Genomic DNA, 13,941 nt, shown 5'->3' with positions numbered 1-13,941 from the left:
GGTTTATGTCCACACACTGCTAATTTTTTTCCTGGGGCGTAGCGCAAGTGAAGAGATCAAAGCAGACATGGGGCACATGCCTGTAATGCCAGCACTGTGGGTGGCCGAAGCAGGAGGATTGCAAATTGGAGTCCTGCCTGGGGAATGCAGCAAGACTCTGTCTCAAAGTTTAAAAAAAGCAAGCAAGCAAGCAAGCAACGCAAAGCAAAGCAAAGCAAAGCGCTGGCAACGCAGGTCGGCGGAAGGGTCGGGGTTCGAGCCCCAACGCGGGAAGGGGTGTCTGCTTCTTCCCGCCCAATGGCCTGGGAGGAGCGGGTGGGAGTGGGGATGGGGGTGGGGGATCGGCAGCCACCTCCTCCCTCGGCCGCCGCCCGGCTCAGCGCCGTGGCCATGCATGCTCCCCGGCGCGCGCTGGCTCCCGGCGTCCTGCTGACCCTGGCCTTGGGGCAGGCGCTCGCGTTGGGAGAACGCGACTTTCTCCGGTTTCTAGGCTTGGATGCGGCGCCGCCGCCCCGCCAGCCACAGCCCGTGCCGCGCGTGCTGCAGAAGATCGCGCGCGAGCGGGAGGCCGCGGCCGACGCGGGGCTGGCGCGGGCCCCGTGCACAGTGGCCGAGCTGGGCGCGCCCGGGGACGCGCTGCGAGCGCTGCCGGACCGAGGTGGGTGCGGGCGCGGGCGCGCGGGGCAGAGGGAGCCGGGCTCGGGCGGGGATCGCGCTTCCCTTCTCTCCTAGGATCCCAGCCGCCATGCCAAGGAAGCCAGGTACATATTCTTACCGACTTTTGAAGCAGGAAATTAAGGCCAAGACGGGAGGTCACGTGTGACCTGTTCAAAGTCAGACTGCTAGTGTGTGAACAAAGGAGTTTTCTTTTTTCTTGCAGAGCCAGGGATGGAATCCAGGGCCTAAAGCGTTCTGGGCAAGCGCCATCCCCAGTACCATACAGCTACATTCACAGCCTCTCAAAGTACAGTGCTACTGGGGATTGAACGCAGGACCTTTGCGCTGAGCTACTTCATCAGCTCCTTTTTCAGTTTTTTTTTTTTTTTTTTTTTTTTTTTTTTTTTTTGAGATAAGGTCTCGCTAAGTCGCCGAATTGCAGATAAGGCTCAAGCTTGTGATCCTTTTGCTTCAGCCTCCTAGAAGGCTGGGATTACCCTTATTCTTTCATCCACAATATACACGTCTTTCTTTGGGGTGTGTGTGGGGGTGGGGGCTGTCATTTTGAGACAAGATTTCACTGCAGTTCAGGCTGGCCTTGAGCTCACTTTGTAGCCCATACTGGTCTTGAACTTGCAAGGATCTTCCTGCCTCAGCCTCTAGAGTGCTGGGATTAAAGGCACGCGGGCCAGTATGCCTGGCTACAATGGCTATTTCTGAGCCCTAGTGTCTTTTTTATGTTAAGCAGGGTTGAACTTTTGGAGCTTAATTTGCCCAGAAGTCTCTAGGTCATCTTTACAGATCCTTCCAGCCATCCTTTCCCTCATCTCCCATCTAATTCTTATTCAGTCTGAGATGAGGGTTGAACATCTGCATTTCTATGCGTCCTCTCCGCAGTTGGGTTTGAATGTTTTTCCTAGGAGCATTATTGGAGCCCTGCTGTGAGCCAGGCTCCTGCGGGCCCGCGAAAATCCGAAAACCAACAAGGAAGTCTGCCCTTAGTTACTTAATGTCTTTGGCCCGTACGTCGAGGTCAGGCCATCTGAACTTCTCAAAGTTGATAGGGAGGGGGAGACAGAAAGGACGTCCAAGCTTCCGATGGATACTGTAGGTCTCCAGGCTCTGGCGGGTGGGATCTGATACACTGCTGAAGTTGACGGATCATTCTGCCGAACATTCACAGCTCCATGTAACCGACGCCCCGTGGTGGCTGTGGACATAAAATATTTGGGCGAGAGCACGCACTTTTCCTGTTAATTTAGGATAATTTTTTAGGAGATTGTTAGATCAAAGGGCAGGTCCATTTAAACTTTTGAGACAAAGTCTCACTATGTAGCTCAGACTGGCCTCACTCATTGTGTAGCCCAGGCTGTTCTGAAACTCTCCATCTTATTGCATCAGTCTCCTGAGTGCTGACATTTAAGCTTTTGATTTGTGGCCAACAAATAATCTCCAAAATTTATATCCCACCATAAGTGTGTAAGAATTGTCACTCCCGCCGGCATGATGTGAACTTCTGTAATCCCAGCACTTGGGAGGTCGAGGCAGGAGCGTGGGCTGCACAGTGAGTTCAAGGTCAGCCTCTATAAACTGACCTACCGCGATCATACTGTTTCGTTTGCTGCTGGGACACAGTTTTGCTACGTACCTGAACTCCTTCTCCTCTTGCCTCAGCCTTGGAAGGGGTAAGGTTTGGAGAAAGTGACAATTCGCCACTCTGGCGCTGTGTGTGGAAGGCTGGAGCGGCTGTGAAGCGCGCAGATGGTGACTTGCGTCTTCTCTTTCCCACGCAGGCTTCCTCCTTCCCTCGGACTCCTGCCTGCAGCGGCTGCTCTCCTTCAACCTCTCTGCCATCCCGGACCGGGAGCAGCCCACCGCGGCAGAGCTGGGCTTGGACTTAGGGCCCAGCACCTACGAGGAGCTGGACCCGGCGCTGGAGCTAGTGGTGTCGCTGGTTCCGCAGCCTCGTCCGCGGGCAGGGCCCCCGCGTGGGCGGGGCAGAGCGGTGGCGGAGCAGTCAGTGCCCCGGCCCCACGGCGTCCTCCGCGTCCGCCTGCAGGGGGCGCTGCAGGACGCGGGCCGGCGCCAGTGGTCCCGCCTGGGGCTGCTGCTGGACGTGCGAGTCGTGGAGGATGGGGAGCCTGGGCGTCACCGTCACCCCCGGGCCCTCTGCGCCAGGCTGCGGCGGACCCTGCGTGCAACCCTGCTGGTGGCGACCCTGGATCCTGCGCGGTGCCGCCACCCTGCCCGCCCGCGGCGGGCCGTGCCCGCTGCCCCCCAGGCTGCCAGCCGGAGCCTCTGCCATCGCCACCAGCTGTTCATCAGTTTCCGGGACCTGGGCTGGCACAAGTGGATCATAGCGCCCAAGGGATTCATGGCCAACTACTGTCAGGGCGAGTGTCCCCTCTCTGTGGCTGCCTACCTGAACAGCTCTAACTATGCCTTCATGCAGGCGTTGATGCAGATTGTGGACCCCACGGTGTCCCCAGCTGTGTGCGTCCCCACCAAGCTCTCGCCCATCTCCATGCTCTACCAGGACAGTGGTGACAACGTCATTCTGCGTCACTACGAGGACATGGTGGTCGACGAGTGCGGATGTGGTTAAGGGGCAGGCATGGGGACGGTTGGAGAGGGCCTGGGTGACCAAATAAAGTGGAGACCTTTTGGATCTGAGCGTGAGTCCATCGTTGTCAGCAGTGCCTGTGATCACGCATACACTCACCCTGCAGTCCTAGTCAGGCACGTAACAGGACCGTTGGTTCTGGACTGAAGGATTAAGTGGTATTTACTGGTGGCCTTTGTATGGGCAGCCATGATTCTGTGTGTGACTTTGCATTTGTTTCCCTGTCCTTTGAGATAGGCATTGTTATTTAGCTTTAAAGATGAGGAAACTGAGGTACAGATGTTAAATTAACTTAAAGTCACAGTTTTTCCTGGTAAACTTACATATTAAACAGTGTTAGTTACAAAGAAAAATTAGGAGAGAGAAGGGAAAAGGATGTAAATAGAATTAAGATACATACATGTACCAAGTCCCCACAATGAATGTAACCATTATGTATGGCAAGCATGCACTAAAACAAAAAATAGAACTGAAATAAAAAAGATCAGGCATGATTGTGGCACACAGTTCTAATCCCAGCATTTGAGAGGCTGAGGCAAGAGGATCGCCAGGAGTTGGAGGCCAGCCTGGGCTACACAGTGAGACCCTGACTCAAAAAATAAACAGATAACCCCCACTAAAATCGGGTCAGTTCTTTCTGGTTGAAAATTTATCACTGAAAGTATTCAGTCATTACTTTTGTCCTTTTATGGTAAGCACAATTTTGTCTTTTCGAGAAAGATGCACGCAGATCCTAGGAACACTTATTTGAGAATAATTGCCTTAGCTACAAACTGCTTTCACCTTACAGATAATAAATAGTAATTCTGTGATGAGTGACATGGGATTTCAGACCCTTGAAGGATAATTATCCTAAGACTCCTGAACCATGATAGTGAAATCCATAGCTCTTGTTGGGTATAAGTACCCTGGGTATTAAACCTTATCAAAGGAAAATGGAATTGTGACTAATCCATGGATGAAGATGGCGTCCTATGATCCTGTCATCTCCCCAGCCCTGCCGGTGTACACCTGAGACCTCTGAGGGACATTCTAGTAAATCACCACCCCGGGCAAGTGATCTGCTGCTCGGCTGTATCCCCAGGCTAGGAGGCTGCACCAGGGGAATGGGCGAGCTGGTTCTAAATGTATAGATGCACAAAGCACACAGCATAGCCAATGGAAATCTGAAAAGCTAAATCGCAAGCTGAAGGACTCATGCTACCCAATCGCAAAACTTACTGTGAAAGTTAGATTGAGGCACTTCCTGCTTTTGATTCTCCCCACCTCTTCTCATGAGTTTTGGGGTCCACACCTATAATCCCAGCACTCTGAGAGGCTAAAGTGAGAGCCCAGTTTGGATAACAAGAGGGCCGGTGTGGTGGCACACTCCTGTAATGCCGGAGGCTGAGGTAGGAGGATTGTTGCAAATTTGAGACCAGCCTGGGCTACAAAGTAAGCCAAAAGCCAGCCTGAAGCACATAGGAAGACCTTGTCTCAAAAAGACAAAAATAAATAGATAAATAAATAAAAAAGAAAAGGCTGGGGGAGTAGCTCACTGTAAAGACCCCCAGTTATATCCCCAATACCAAGAGGAAAAAAAAAAAAAAACAAACTACATGAGTAGTGGCATAAAGGATCAAAATGCACAACAAAAAACAAGTACTTCCTAGATCCAGACAAATGTGGACAAATAATTTCTTTCTTTCTTTCTTTTTTTGTACCAGGCATTAAACTCATGACTTTACACTTATCAGGCAAGTGTTTGAGCTGCTGAGCTAAATCCCCAGCCCAGAATAAATAATTTTCAATAAGATTCACAAAGCAGTTTTATGGTGGAAAGGAAAACCTGGTCAATAAGTAGTGCTGAAATAACTAATAATAATAAGATGAATTTATCACCTTATACCATGCACAGAAAATAATATACAATGAATCAAAAGTTCTAAATGGAATTATGTTATTAATTATAAAGCCTTTTTAAGAGATATAAATCTAAGAGAAAAATCTTGGTGGCTACATTGCTACCCTCAATGCATCTAATTTTAATTCCATAGAATTGTAGAACAAGAAAAGCTCATGTGCAGTAACAAAAAGGAGCTGGAGATGAACGCTTGGCTGCAAGGCCTGGCTTTACTGCAAAGGGTTACACGAGAACCTTGGGATGATGCTGGTGACCCATGTCTGGATTGGGGCCATAGTAGCATGACTGTACACACATGTTCAAAAAAAAGCCAGACATGGTGGCACACCAGTGAGTTCAGCTTGTGTGGAGGTTGAATCAGGAGGATCATGGGTTCAAATCCAGCCTAGCCTTCGTATCAAGTCCCTATCTCAAAAAATCCTCCCCAGCTGGGCATGGTGGCTCACATCTGTAATCCTATCACTTGGGAGGCTGAGGCAGGAGGATTGTTGTGAATTTGAGACCAGCTTGGGCTACAAAGTAAGCTCAAGGCCAGCCTGAACTACATAGAGAGACCCTGTCTCAAAAAAAAAAAAATCCTCCCCCCAAAATAACAAAAACACAACCAAACACCAAGAAAGCTCTTTAAACCTCATACTTAAAATAGCTGTTTTGCATGCAAATAGTAACTCAAAAATAGATTAAAAAGTAGAAATTCAGAGATCATTTTAAGCCATCATGTTGGTAAAGATTCAAAAAAAGTCAGCAGAAAAATGTGGAACATCTTTCTTTTTCAGGCAAGAACTGAACCCAGAGCCTCCCCTAGGCTGAGAAGTGCTGGGTCCCTGAGCCGCACCCCAGCCCCTGTGTGTCTGTTTAGGACACGTGAATCTGGGAACATTAGAACTCTTTTGCAGGACTCAGGTCCTTTGGAGAACATCCTCCACCGGTCCTCTATCTTTCCCAGCCCCTAGATGAGGCAGGGCGACCGCTCAGCTGCCCCACCATGAAGCCGCTGTTCTCCTGCAGCCCAGTTCTGGTTCTGTTCCTTTCTCTGAGTCCTGAATTGTGTTCTGCCTCAGAAAAACAATCTGACTAGGGGGCTGGGGATTTAGCTCAGTGGCATAAGCACCTGCCTTGTAAGCAGGCAGTCATGAGTTCGTTCCCTGGTACGGATAAAAAGGAAAAAGATAAAAGAAAAACAATCTGACTGTTCTTGGACCACTCTTCAATTTTGTTTGCTTATTCCAGTTAACTTTTTTTTGTCTCTAAAAGAAAATTTAAAGCTGTAACTCACATGCATATGATTTACTGTTTGAAAGTCTTGATCCAGTGGTTTAGAAAGTTGTTTTTGCCAGCCATGCAGCCATGTTTACTCTCCAGTTCCAGAGTGGAGCTATGCAGTCTGTGGCCTTTTGGGACTGGGTTCTCTCACAAGTGTTGATGCTTTCCGGATTCGCCTCTGGTGTAGCGTGTGTCAGTGTTTCATTCCTGCCCCATGCCTTGGGGCAGGCCGCTTATCCCAGTGCTTGAGAGGCTGAGGCAGGAGGATCCCTGTGAATTTGAGGCCAACTTGGGCTATGTTGAATTAAGGCCAGACTGAACTACAAATGAGACCCTGTCTCAACGTAAAAAAAAAAAAAAAAAACAAAGTGAGTGTGTGTGTGAGAGTAGCTCTGTGCAAAGGCCCTGTGTTAAATTCCCAGTACAGTGAGGGAGGGGGATACTTAATAGAATTTAGAAAACAAGATATAAAAGTAATAAGCAAATGGAAATATACTTAACTTGATTAATTATTTGAAAAAGGTAATTAAAAGCTATTGCAACTAAAGAATATTGTATGTAACTAAAACATACATCTTTTCTTTTTTTGTACAGCACTGAGGATTGAATACAGGGCCTTTAGACTGAGCTACATTCCTCACCTCCAGCCCCCTTCCCTCCCATCTTTTAATTTTCGGGCCCTGGAATAGCTCATATTTCTGTAATATGAACTTTTTGGGTATGATAGTATGCATAGGATAATTTTAATTCCTTTTCATTTACTTAAGTAGCTTCTATCAGCTAGTATGTGGTCTATTCTGGAGAATGTCCCAGCGCAGCTGAGAAGAATGTGTATTCTGATGTTCTGGGGTAGAACACTGTAGACATCTATTAAGTCCATTTGTTTAAAAATTTGGTTCAGTTCTGGTATTTCTTTGTTGATTTTTGTTTAGTTGATCTATTTGTGACAGTGGAGTATTGAAGTCCCCTATTACAATTGTATTAGTGCTTATTTGATTTTTTAAAATTTTATTTAAGGAGAAAAAAACAGAAAAAGGGTAAAATTACACAGAATTTCAAAAAAAATAAAGAGTAGAAAATCACTAGTTAATAGATTACATATTGTCTTCTTAGAAATAGTTGTTCAAGTTACAAAATTAAAGCATATAAAGTGGACATTCAAGTAGTGAGATGCAAACAGTTCTGTTCAATGATCCAACAAAAACTCATTAATATGGTTATCTATCTTATACACTTAAATATACATGCAGTTATATCCTTTAGAACACTTTCTTTTCCTTTCTTTTGTACAATGACAATTACACATTTTGGGTTTTATTACTCCCACAGTTCTTATTACTTTTTTTTTAAGAGAATAAAACCAAATGTGACATAACAAAACAGAGTCAGTCAAATCAAAAGGACAGACATAGTACATAATGTAAAAACAGAATACAAGGTGATCAACAATGGTTACCATACTTCCTCTTGCTATCTTAAAAAGAATTTCCTATATCAACAGTTATAATAAAATTGAACAAAACAGTAAAGAACAAAACCAATAAAACCAAAACATTGGAGACATTACAGGACTTCAAAAGAAGATAATAGTCAAACCAGAATGGGCATCATAGTGAATCTTATTCTCTTCACAGTTGTTGCCTATACTCTCAAACTTGGTTCTATCAAGCAAAACAGAATACAGGAAAATCAGTCAAAACAAGATGGTGAGAGCAATATACGGGTTCAAATCTAGTTAATAGGAGATCAAAGTGGGTTATTATAATATATCCTGCTATTTTTTATTTATTTTTCCCTTAATTAAAAAGATACAAATAAATAATAAATAATAAAACAAGGAGATTGCGATAAAAGAGGACGTAACAACAAAACAGCACAGGTCAGAACATAACCATTTAGGCAAAATAGTGTTTCACCGCAAGATATCCCGACATAAAAGTAGTTACCATAGTGTCTCTTTCCTTGAAATCTTTGAGTATAATTTTCTACAATGAAGCATCAAACATATCAAGACAATGTAAAACTATTCAAGAGAATGACAGTATTACAGGGTATTTAGAACCAACTAACAAAAAATGAACAATGGTTTCTGTATTATCTCCTTGTCTATAAAAGTTTTTGTTTATATTATCACATATAATAATATCCAATAAGATACAACCTGTTAAGCCCGATGGAGACAGAAGAACAAAAGCTTGATGGGACTTCAAAACAAGATGATACTAAATCAGCGCTAGCTATTATGATGTCTTGTTTTCTCCAAAATAGCTGCTCATACCAGCCAACCTTCTCTGCCTCATTTCTGTTGAGCTCTTTTTCTGTCATTAGTTGTCAGTTTGTCTTCTTCATTTCTCTTTCTGCTTCATTCGTTGTGGCCTCTCTGACACTGTTTCTGGAATCTTGGTATTTTTCTCTTTTAGAATGTCCTGCAGTATTCTCTGTAGAGTTGAATTGGTGGTTGCAAATTCCCCTAGTTCCTCTTTATCCTGGAAGCACCTTGTTTCTCCATTAATTTCTAGGGACAGTTGTGCAGGATATATCAATCTTGGCTGGAGGTTACTGTCTTGCAAAGCTTGAATTATTTTGCCCCACGCTCTTCGTGATTTGATGGTTTGTGCCGAGAAGTCTGCTGTAATTCTGATGGGTGTTCCCTTGTAAGTGATCTTTTTCTTGTCTCTGACAGCTTTTAATATTTTGTTCTTATATTGGATTTCTGGAAATTTGATTATTATATGCCTGGGTGTAGTTCTGTTTGGGTTGTATGTGGCTGGGGTCCTGTATGCCTCATACATCTGAGTATCTTTACCTTTTCCCATATTAGGGAAGTTCTCCTTAATTATTTCTGTGAATAGCCTTTGCAGTTCATTTGTTTGTATCCCTGCTTCTTCCTTTACATTCTTAATTCTTAAGTTATAGATCCTCTTATCATCTTCTAGTCTTTGTATTGTTACTGCTTGTTTCCTTGTTATTTTTAAGAAGTTTTTTTCCTTTCATGCGCCCACATTACAAATTTGTCCTCCAGTTCAGATAATCTATTCTTAGTTTCTTTCAAGCTGTTATGCCAGTTTTCAATAGAGTTTTTAGTTTCCTGGTAATCTCTTTGGACCTGCTTCATGTATTCTATGTTTTCTCTATTTTCTCCAACAATTCTCCCCTTATTTTCTGTTCTTCCATTCCACCATCTGTTTTTTCTTGGGAGTTGCCTAGCATTTCTTTAAATATTCTACTTATATCTTGCTTTACTTGGGTAAATACTTCACTTTTGAACTCATCTATGAGGTCCTGGAGATATTGCTTTATGTCTATTGATTGCCTTGCTTAATATTGCATGTTTTCTGTCCTCATTCTCCTTTGCATTTACCTTTCCTGGATCAATGTTCTCAGGACTGGGGTCTGACGACCCTTCTTCCCACACTGTTTGCTCCTTCTTCCCACACTGTTTGTTCCTTCCATACAAGCATATATAGGAGGCCCAGTTTCTTTCTTTCTTTGTGGGTTACAGTTTGTTTGAATCATGCCGGCTAGGTGTCCCCGCCCACTGCAGTATACTAGGGGAGATACAGACCTGGGCAACTTATGCTGGGTCTGCCCCTCCAGGTCAGTCAACCTGCTGAAGGCTTCACTGCATTAGGGTGCACTGCCAGGTGCAGGGACCTGGTTTGGGCTAGCCTACTGGATCTTAGTTGCGGCATCTCCCAGGTCAAGCACTCCCCACTCATCCCACTTGAGAGGGGATTATGTGAGTGAAGTCACTGCAGCCTCCTCTTCTGGCTAGTCTGCTAGGTCCCACAATGTCCTCTGTTGGAGCTCCTTGTCTATGGAAGGGTCCCCATTCCTCTCACTCACCTCAGGTCAATGCAGGGCTCCCTGCCAGCTCTGCTCTCAATTTGGTTTGCTGATTCCCACTATCAGAGCTTTCATGTCTCTATCCCTGCTGTGCCAATTCAGATGCCACAGTGGTGGCAGGAAATTCAAGCCATGGTTTCCAGAGGCATGGGTTCCTGTGGCAACACTGAGACTTTAGCTGTTCCAGTTGTAGCACCAGGATTGTATTTCCAGTTGGTTTCTCTCAGCTCAGTTCATTCCTGGGTCAGCAGGGTATATCTCCCTGTGCTTAGGACTCCCCACACTGCACCATTACTGGAATCTAAGCTGGCTATCTCAGAGAGCCTCCGTAGCTGCTGTTATCTACCCACCATGTTCTCCCGCTAAGTCAGCTTATTTGATTTTTTAATGTGTGTTAGTATTTCTTTTATATAGTTGGGCACACTGGTATTTGATACATATATATTTATGAGTGCTATCTCTTCCTCTTGGCTTGTTCCCTTTACAAGGATGTAGTAACCTTCTTTATCTCTCTTAATCAATGATCACTTGAAATACACTTTGTCTGCAAATAGACTAGCTACCCTTGCCTTTTTCTGGGTTCTTGTGTGGAGTGTTGTTTTCCATCCTTTGACTTTCAGTCTATGAATTTCTTTTCAAGTTAAATATGTTTCTTGTTCAGGTATAGTTGTGCAAAGCTATAATACTAGAACTTGGGAGGCTGAGACTAGAGGTTGGCCATGAATTTGAGGCCAGCCTGAACTGTACAGAGAGTTCAAAATCAGCCAGAACTACAGAACAATATCTTGTCTCAAAAAATAAAATAAAATAAGTGTTTCTTTTATGTAGCATACTGTTGAATCTTGCTTCTTGATCTGTTCTGCCAGTCTGTTTCCTTTGATGATGAATTGAGACTCAGCATTGATGGGTATAATTGATATGTATTGATTTATCCTTGTCATGTTATTTTTCTGTTGTTGGTTCTCTTTTCTTCTCCCTCTATTTAATTGCTTGCTTTGTCTCATGGATTCATTCTGTTGGGGTTCATGGAATTGTAGTCCTTGTTAGCTCTTTCTAGAATGTCTTTCTGAACATTCAGCATGGTGGTTTGGTGGTCATAAATTTCTTTAGCTGTTGTTTGTCATGGCAGTATCTTACTTCTTCATCAGTTTCTACATCACTCTTGAACATTTGGTGGGATACATCAATCTGGGTTGGAGATTGTTTTCTATTAGGGTTTAAAATACTTCACTCCATGCTCTCCTTGACTTGAGGGTTTGTAATGAGAGCTGTGATTCTGATGGGCTTTCCTTTGTAGGTGATTGGTTTCTTTTCTCTAACAGCTTTTACTATTTTGTTCATGTGTTGAGTTTCTGGAATCTACTTATGTCTTAGTGTAGATGTTTTTGGATTGTGGCTAACTGGAGTTCATATGCCTCACTAATCTCTCTGTCAAATTCTTTTTCTTTGCCACAGAAGTTTTCTGCCATTATTTCTCTCAACAGGTTCTTTTTTTGTGTCACTTGCGCTGTCTCCTGCTTTTTCATTGACTCCAGTCTATTTTATGTTGTTCTTCTTTGCATCATCTAGCAGCTATTGGATTGATTTCTCATGGTCCCTTCCTATTTTCAAGTCTTCCTTTTCATGATGGCTAACTACTCACCTGTTCTCTATATCTGAGTCCTCATGTTGGCTTATTCTGCTGCGTATACTTTTGATGGAATTTTAAATTTCCTAGATATCTGTTTAAATCTGTTTCAGGGATTCTATTTCTTTCCTATGTTGGGCATTAATTGTTTACATTATTTTCCTAAGCTCATCTATTTTTTATCTGTATCTGCTCTGGAGTCTTCCATCATGGTCACCATCTCTGCAGTTATCTGAGGAATTACCTCTGATTTGATTGTTTTTCTAGAACCTTGTTCATCTGTTTCATGACTTCCACTATCATCACTTCAGTAAGTCTGGATTGATGACTTTTGAACCGTTCTACCTCATTGCTCCATTTGCCTTTCAGGAGGTGGGAATCTGGGTTGTGTCTTAAGTGTTTTGTTTAATTCCTAGGCTGATGCTTATAAATTGCCTCTGGCAAGTAGTCTTATTGCTGATAATTAGAACCTTTAGGACATACCAACTTCTCAGAAATGTCTTCCAGATGTAACTGTCTTTTGGGTTTTGAGTCTGTACAGCAAGATCCTGTCTTTTCAATTTATTGGAGATGAGCTGCTGCTTACTTGGCCCAGGCTCTGGCTGCTTTTCACTGACCTGCATTATTTTCTGTGACTCTTAGGCAATCTCAGTCTTGGTATACTAGGAAGATCAACTGGTTAGAACAATTATGTTCTAGCTAAAATGGTGCAGTCAACAATGACAGAAGCATCAAATAGTCTAGAAAATGGCAAACTGAGGTAACTATTAACTTGTCACCTTGAACCATATGAGCCAGATTTGTGGTTATAGAAGAAAATGTAAAACAAAGCAGAAACTTGTACACAGTAAGTACGACCTCAGTGGCAATTTTGCCCTCAGGGGTAAAAATTTAAAAGGGGTAAATGGAGAAATAGAAGGAGAAAAGATTAGAAGTCAGTCTGGAGGGTGACAGAAGATTACACGAAGTTTGGGATACTGGTGACAAAGACAGGAGGGGATTAGAGAAGGAAGGAACAAAAGCAAGAACAGAACAACAGAAAACCTAGAAAGAATATTCACACCCATATAAAGACAAGAACAAAATGAAACAAAACAAAAATGAGAGAAAAAAAGAAGCAAATAAGAAAAAACAGTCCCCTTCAAGATGTATCTCTGCTGTCACTGGCAGACAACATGGGCAGAAAGAGTCCAGATCCGATCTGATTAATCCCATCAAAGCAGCCCCCGTAACTGTACAGCAGGAGAGGGCATAATCCTAGCAACCCGAACCTTTAGGTCCACAGACGTTCAGGCCAGTTTCTGGTTGTGAGGCTGGAGCCTGATTTGTTCAGGGTGCAACGCTGTGTGCCTGCTGTCTTAAACTTTGCTCCCTGCCTGCTTGAACTGGGCGTCTTAACCTTCTCCTGAGTGGAACTCAGTTCTTTCTCACCCCGACACTGGGAGCCACTAGATGGAGCCAGCCTGAAGCTACTCTGAGTTTAAGCTCAGTTGGCTCCTCTCCATCATGGTCACTGGCCAATCACCCTTTCCTGAGGGACAGCTGCGCCTGAATAACTCCCCACCCAATGCAGTCAGATGCATCCACTGCTTTGTTCCACTGGTACAGGTCTCCACGGACCCCTCTCGGGCATCTGCAGGTTTGAGCCAGCCCTCCCCCACGGTGAGTCAGGGCTCAGGGAGAAAGTGCTGCTCGCCACCTCCTTCTTCTTCACTGAAGTCTCTCTCTCCATTCTCCTCATGGGCTTCAATTCTCACCTCAGATCCTGGTTGGGTCCCAGGGACCCATTTCCGTCATTTTTCTCTTCATCGCATTACTGTATTCCAGTGTTTGGACACCAAATTTCAGAGAGGCGCTTTCTCTGATGCTCATCACTCCAGCATCTTCACAGAAGTTTCTCTTTTCCCCATTTAATATAATGTTGGCTGTTGGTTTGTCATAAATGATGTTTATCAGTTTGGGGTACGGCCCTTATATACTTATGCTTTTTAGGCTTTTTATCCAGAAAAGATGTTGCATTGT

At 44.2% G+C, this 13,941-nt stretch overlaps 1 protein-coding gene across 1 annotated transcript; it reads left to right on the top strand.

The window, feature by feature from the left end:
• The first annotated feature begins 338 nt into the window (after positions 1 to 338).
• LOC100730461 (growth/differentiation factor 3-like) lies at positions 339 to 3,325 on the top strand. Its single transcript, XM_063238156.1, has 2 exons — positions 339 to 658; positions 2,451 to 3,325. The coding sequence occupies exons 1-2, from the start codon at positions 391 to 393 to the stop codon at positions 3,260 to 3,262; spliced, it is 1,080 nt and encodes a 359-aa protein (XP_063094226.1). The 5' UTR covers positions 339 to 390; the 3' UTR covers positions 3,263 to 3,325.
• Positions 3,326 to 13,941: the final 10,616 nt, after the last annotated feature.

This window comes from Cavia porcellus, unplaced genomic scaffold, assembly GCF_034190915.1.
Source record: "Cavia porcellus strain 051 isolate PalLab524CR breed Dunkin Hartley unplaced genomic scaffold, mCavPor4.1 scaffold_27, whole genome shotgun sequence".
NCBI classification, from domain to species: Eukaryota; Metazoa; Chordata; class Mammalia; order Rodentia; family Caviidae; genus Cavia; species Cavia porcellus.
This window is presented reverse-complemented; position numbering and strand designations above follow the sequence as displayed.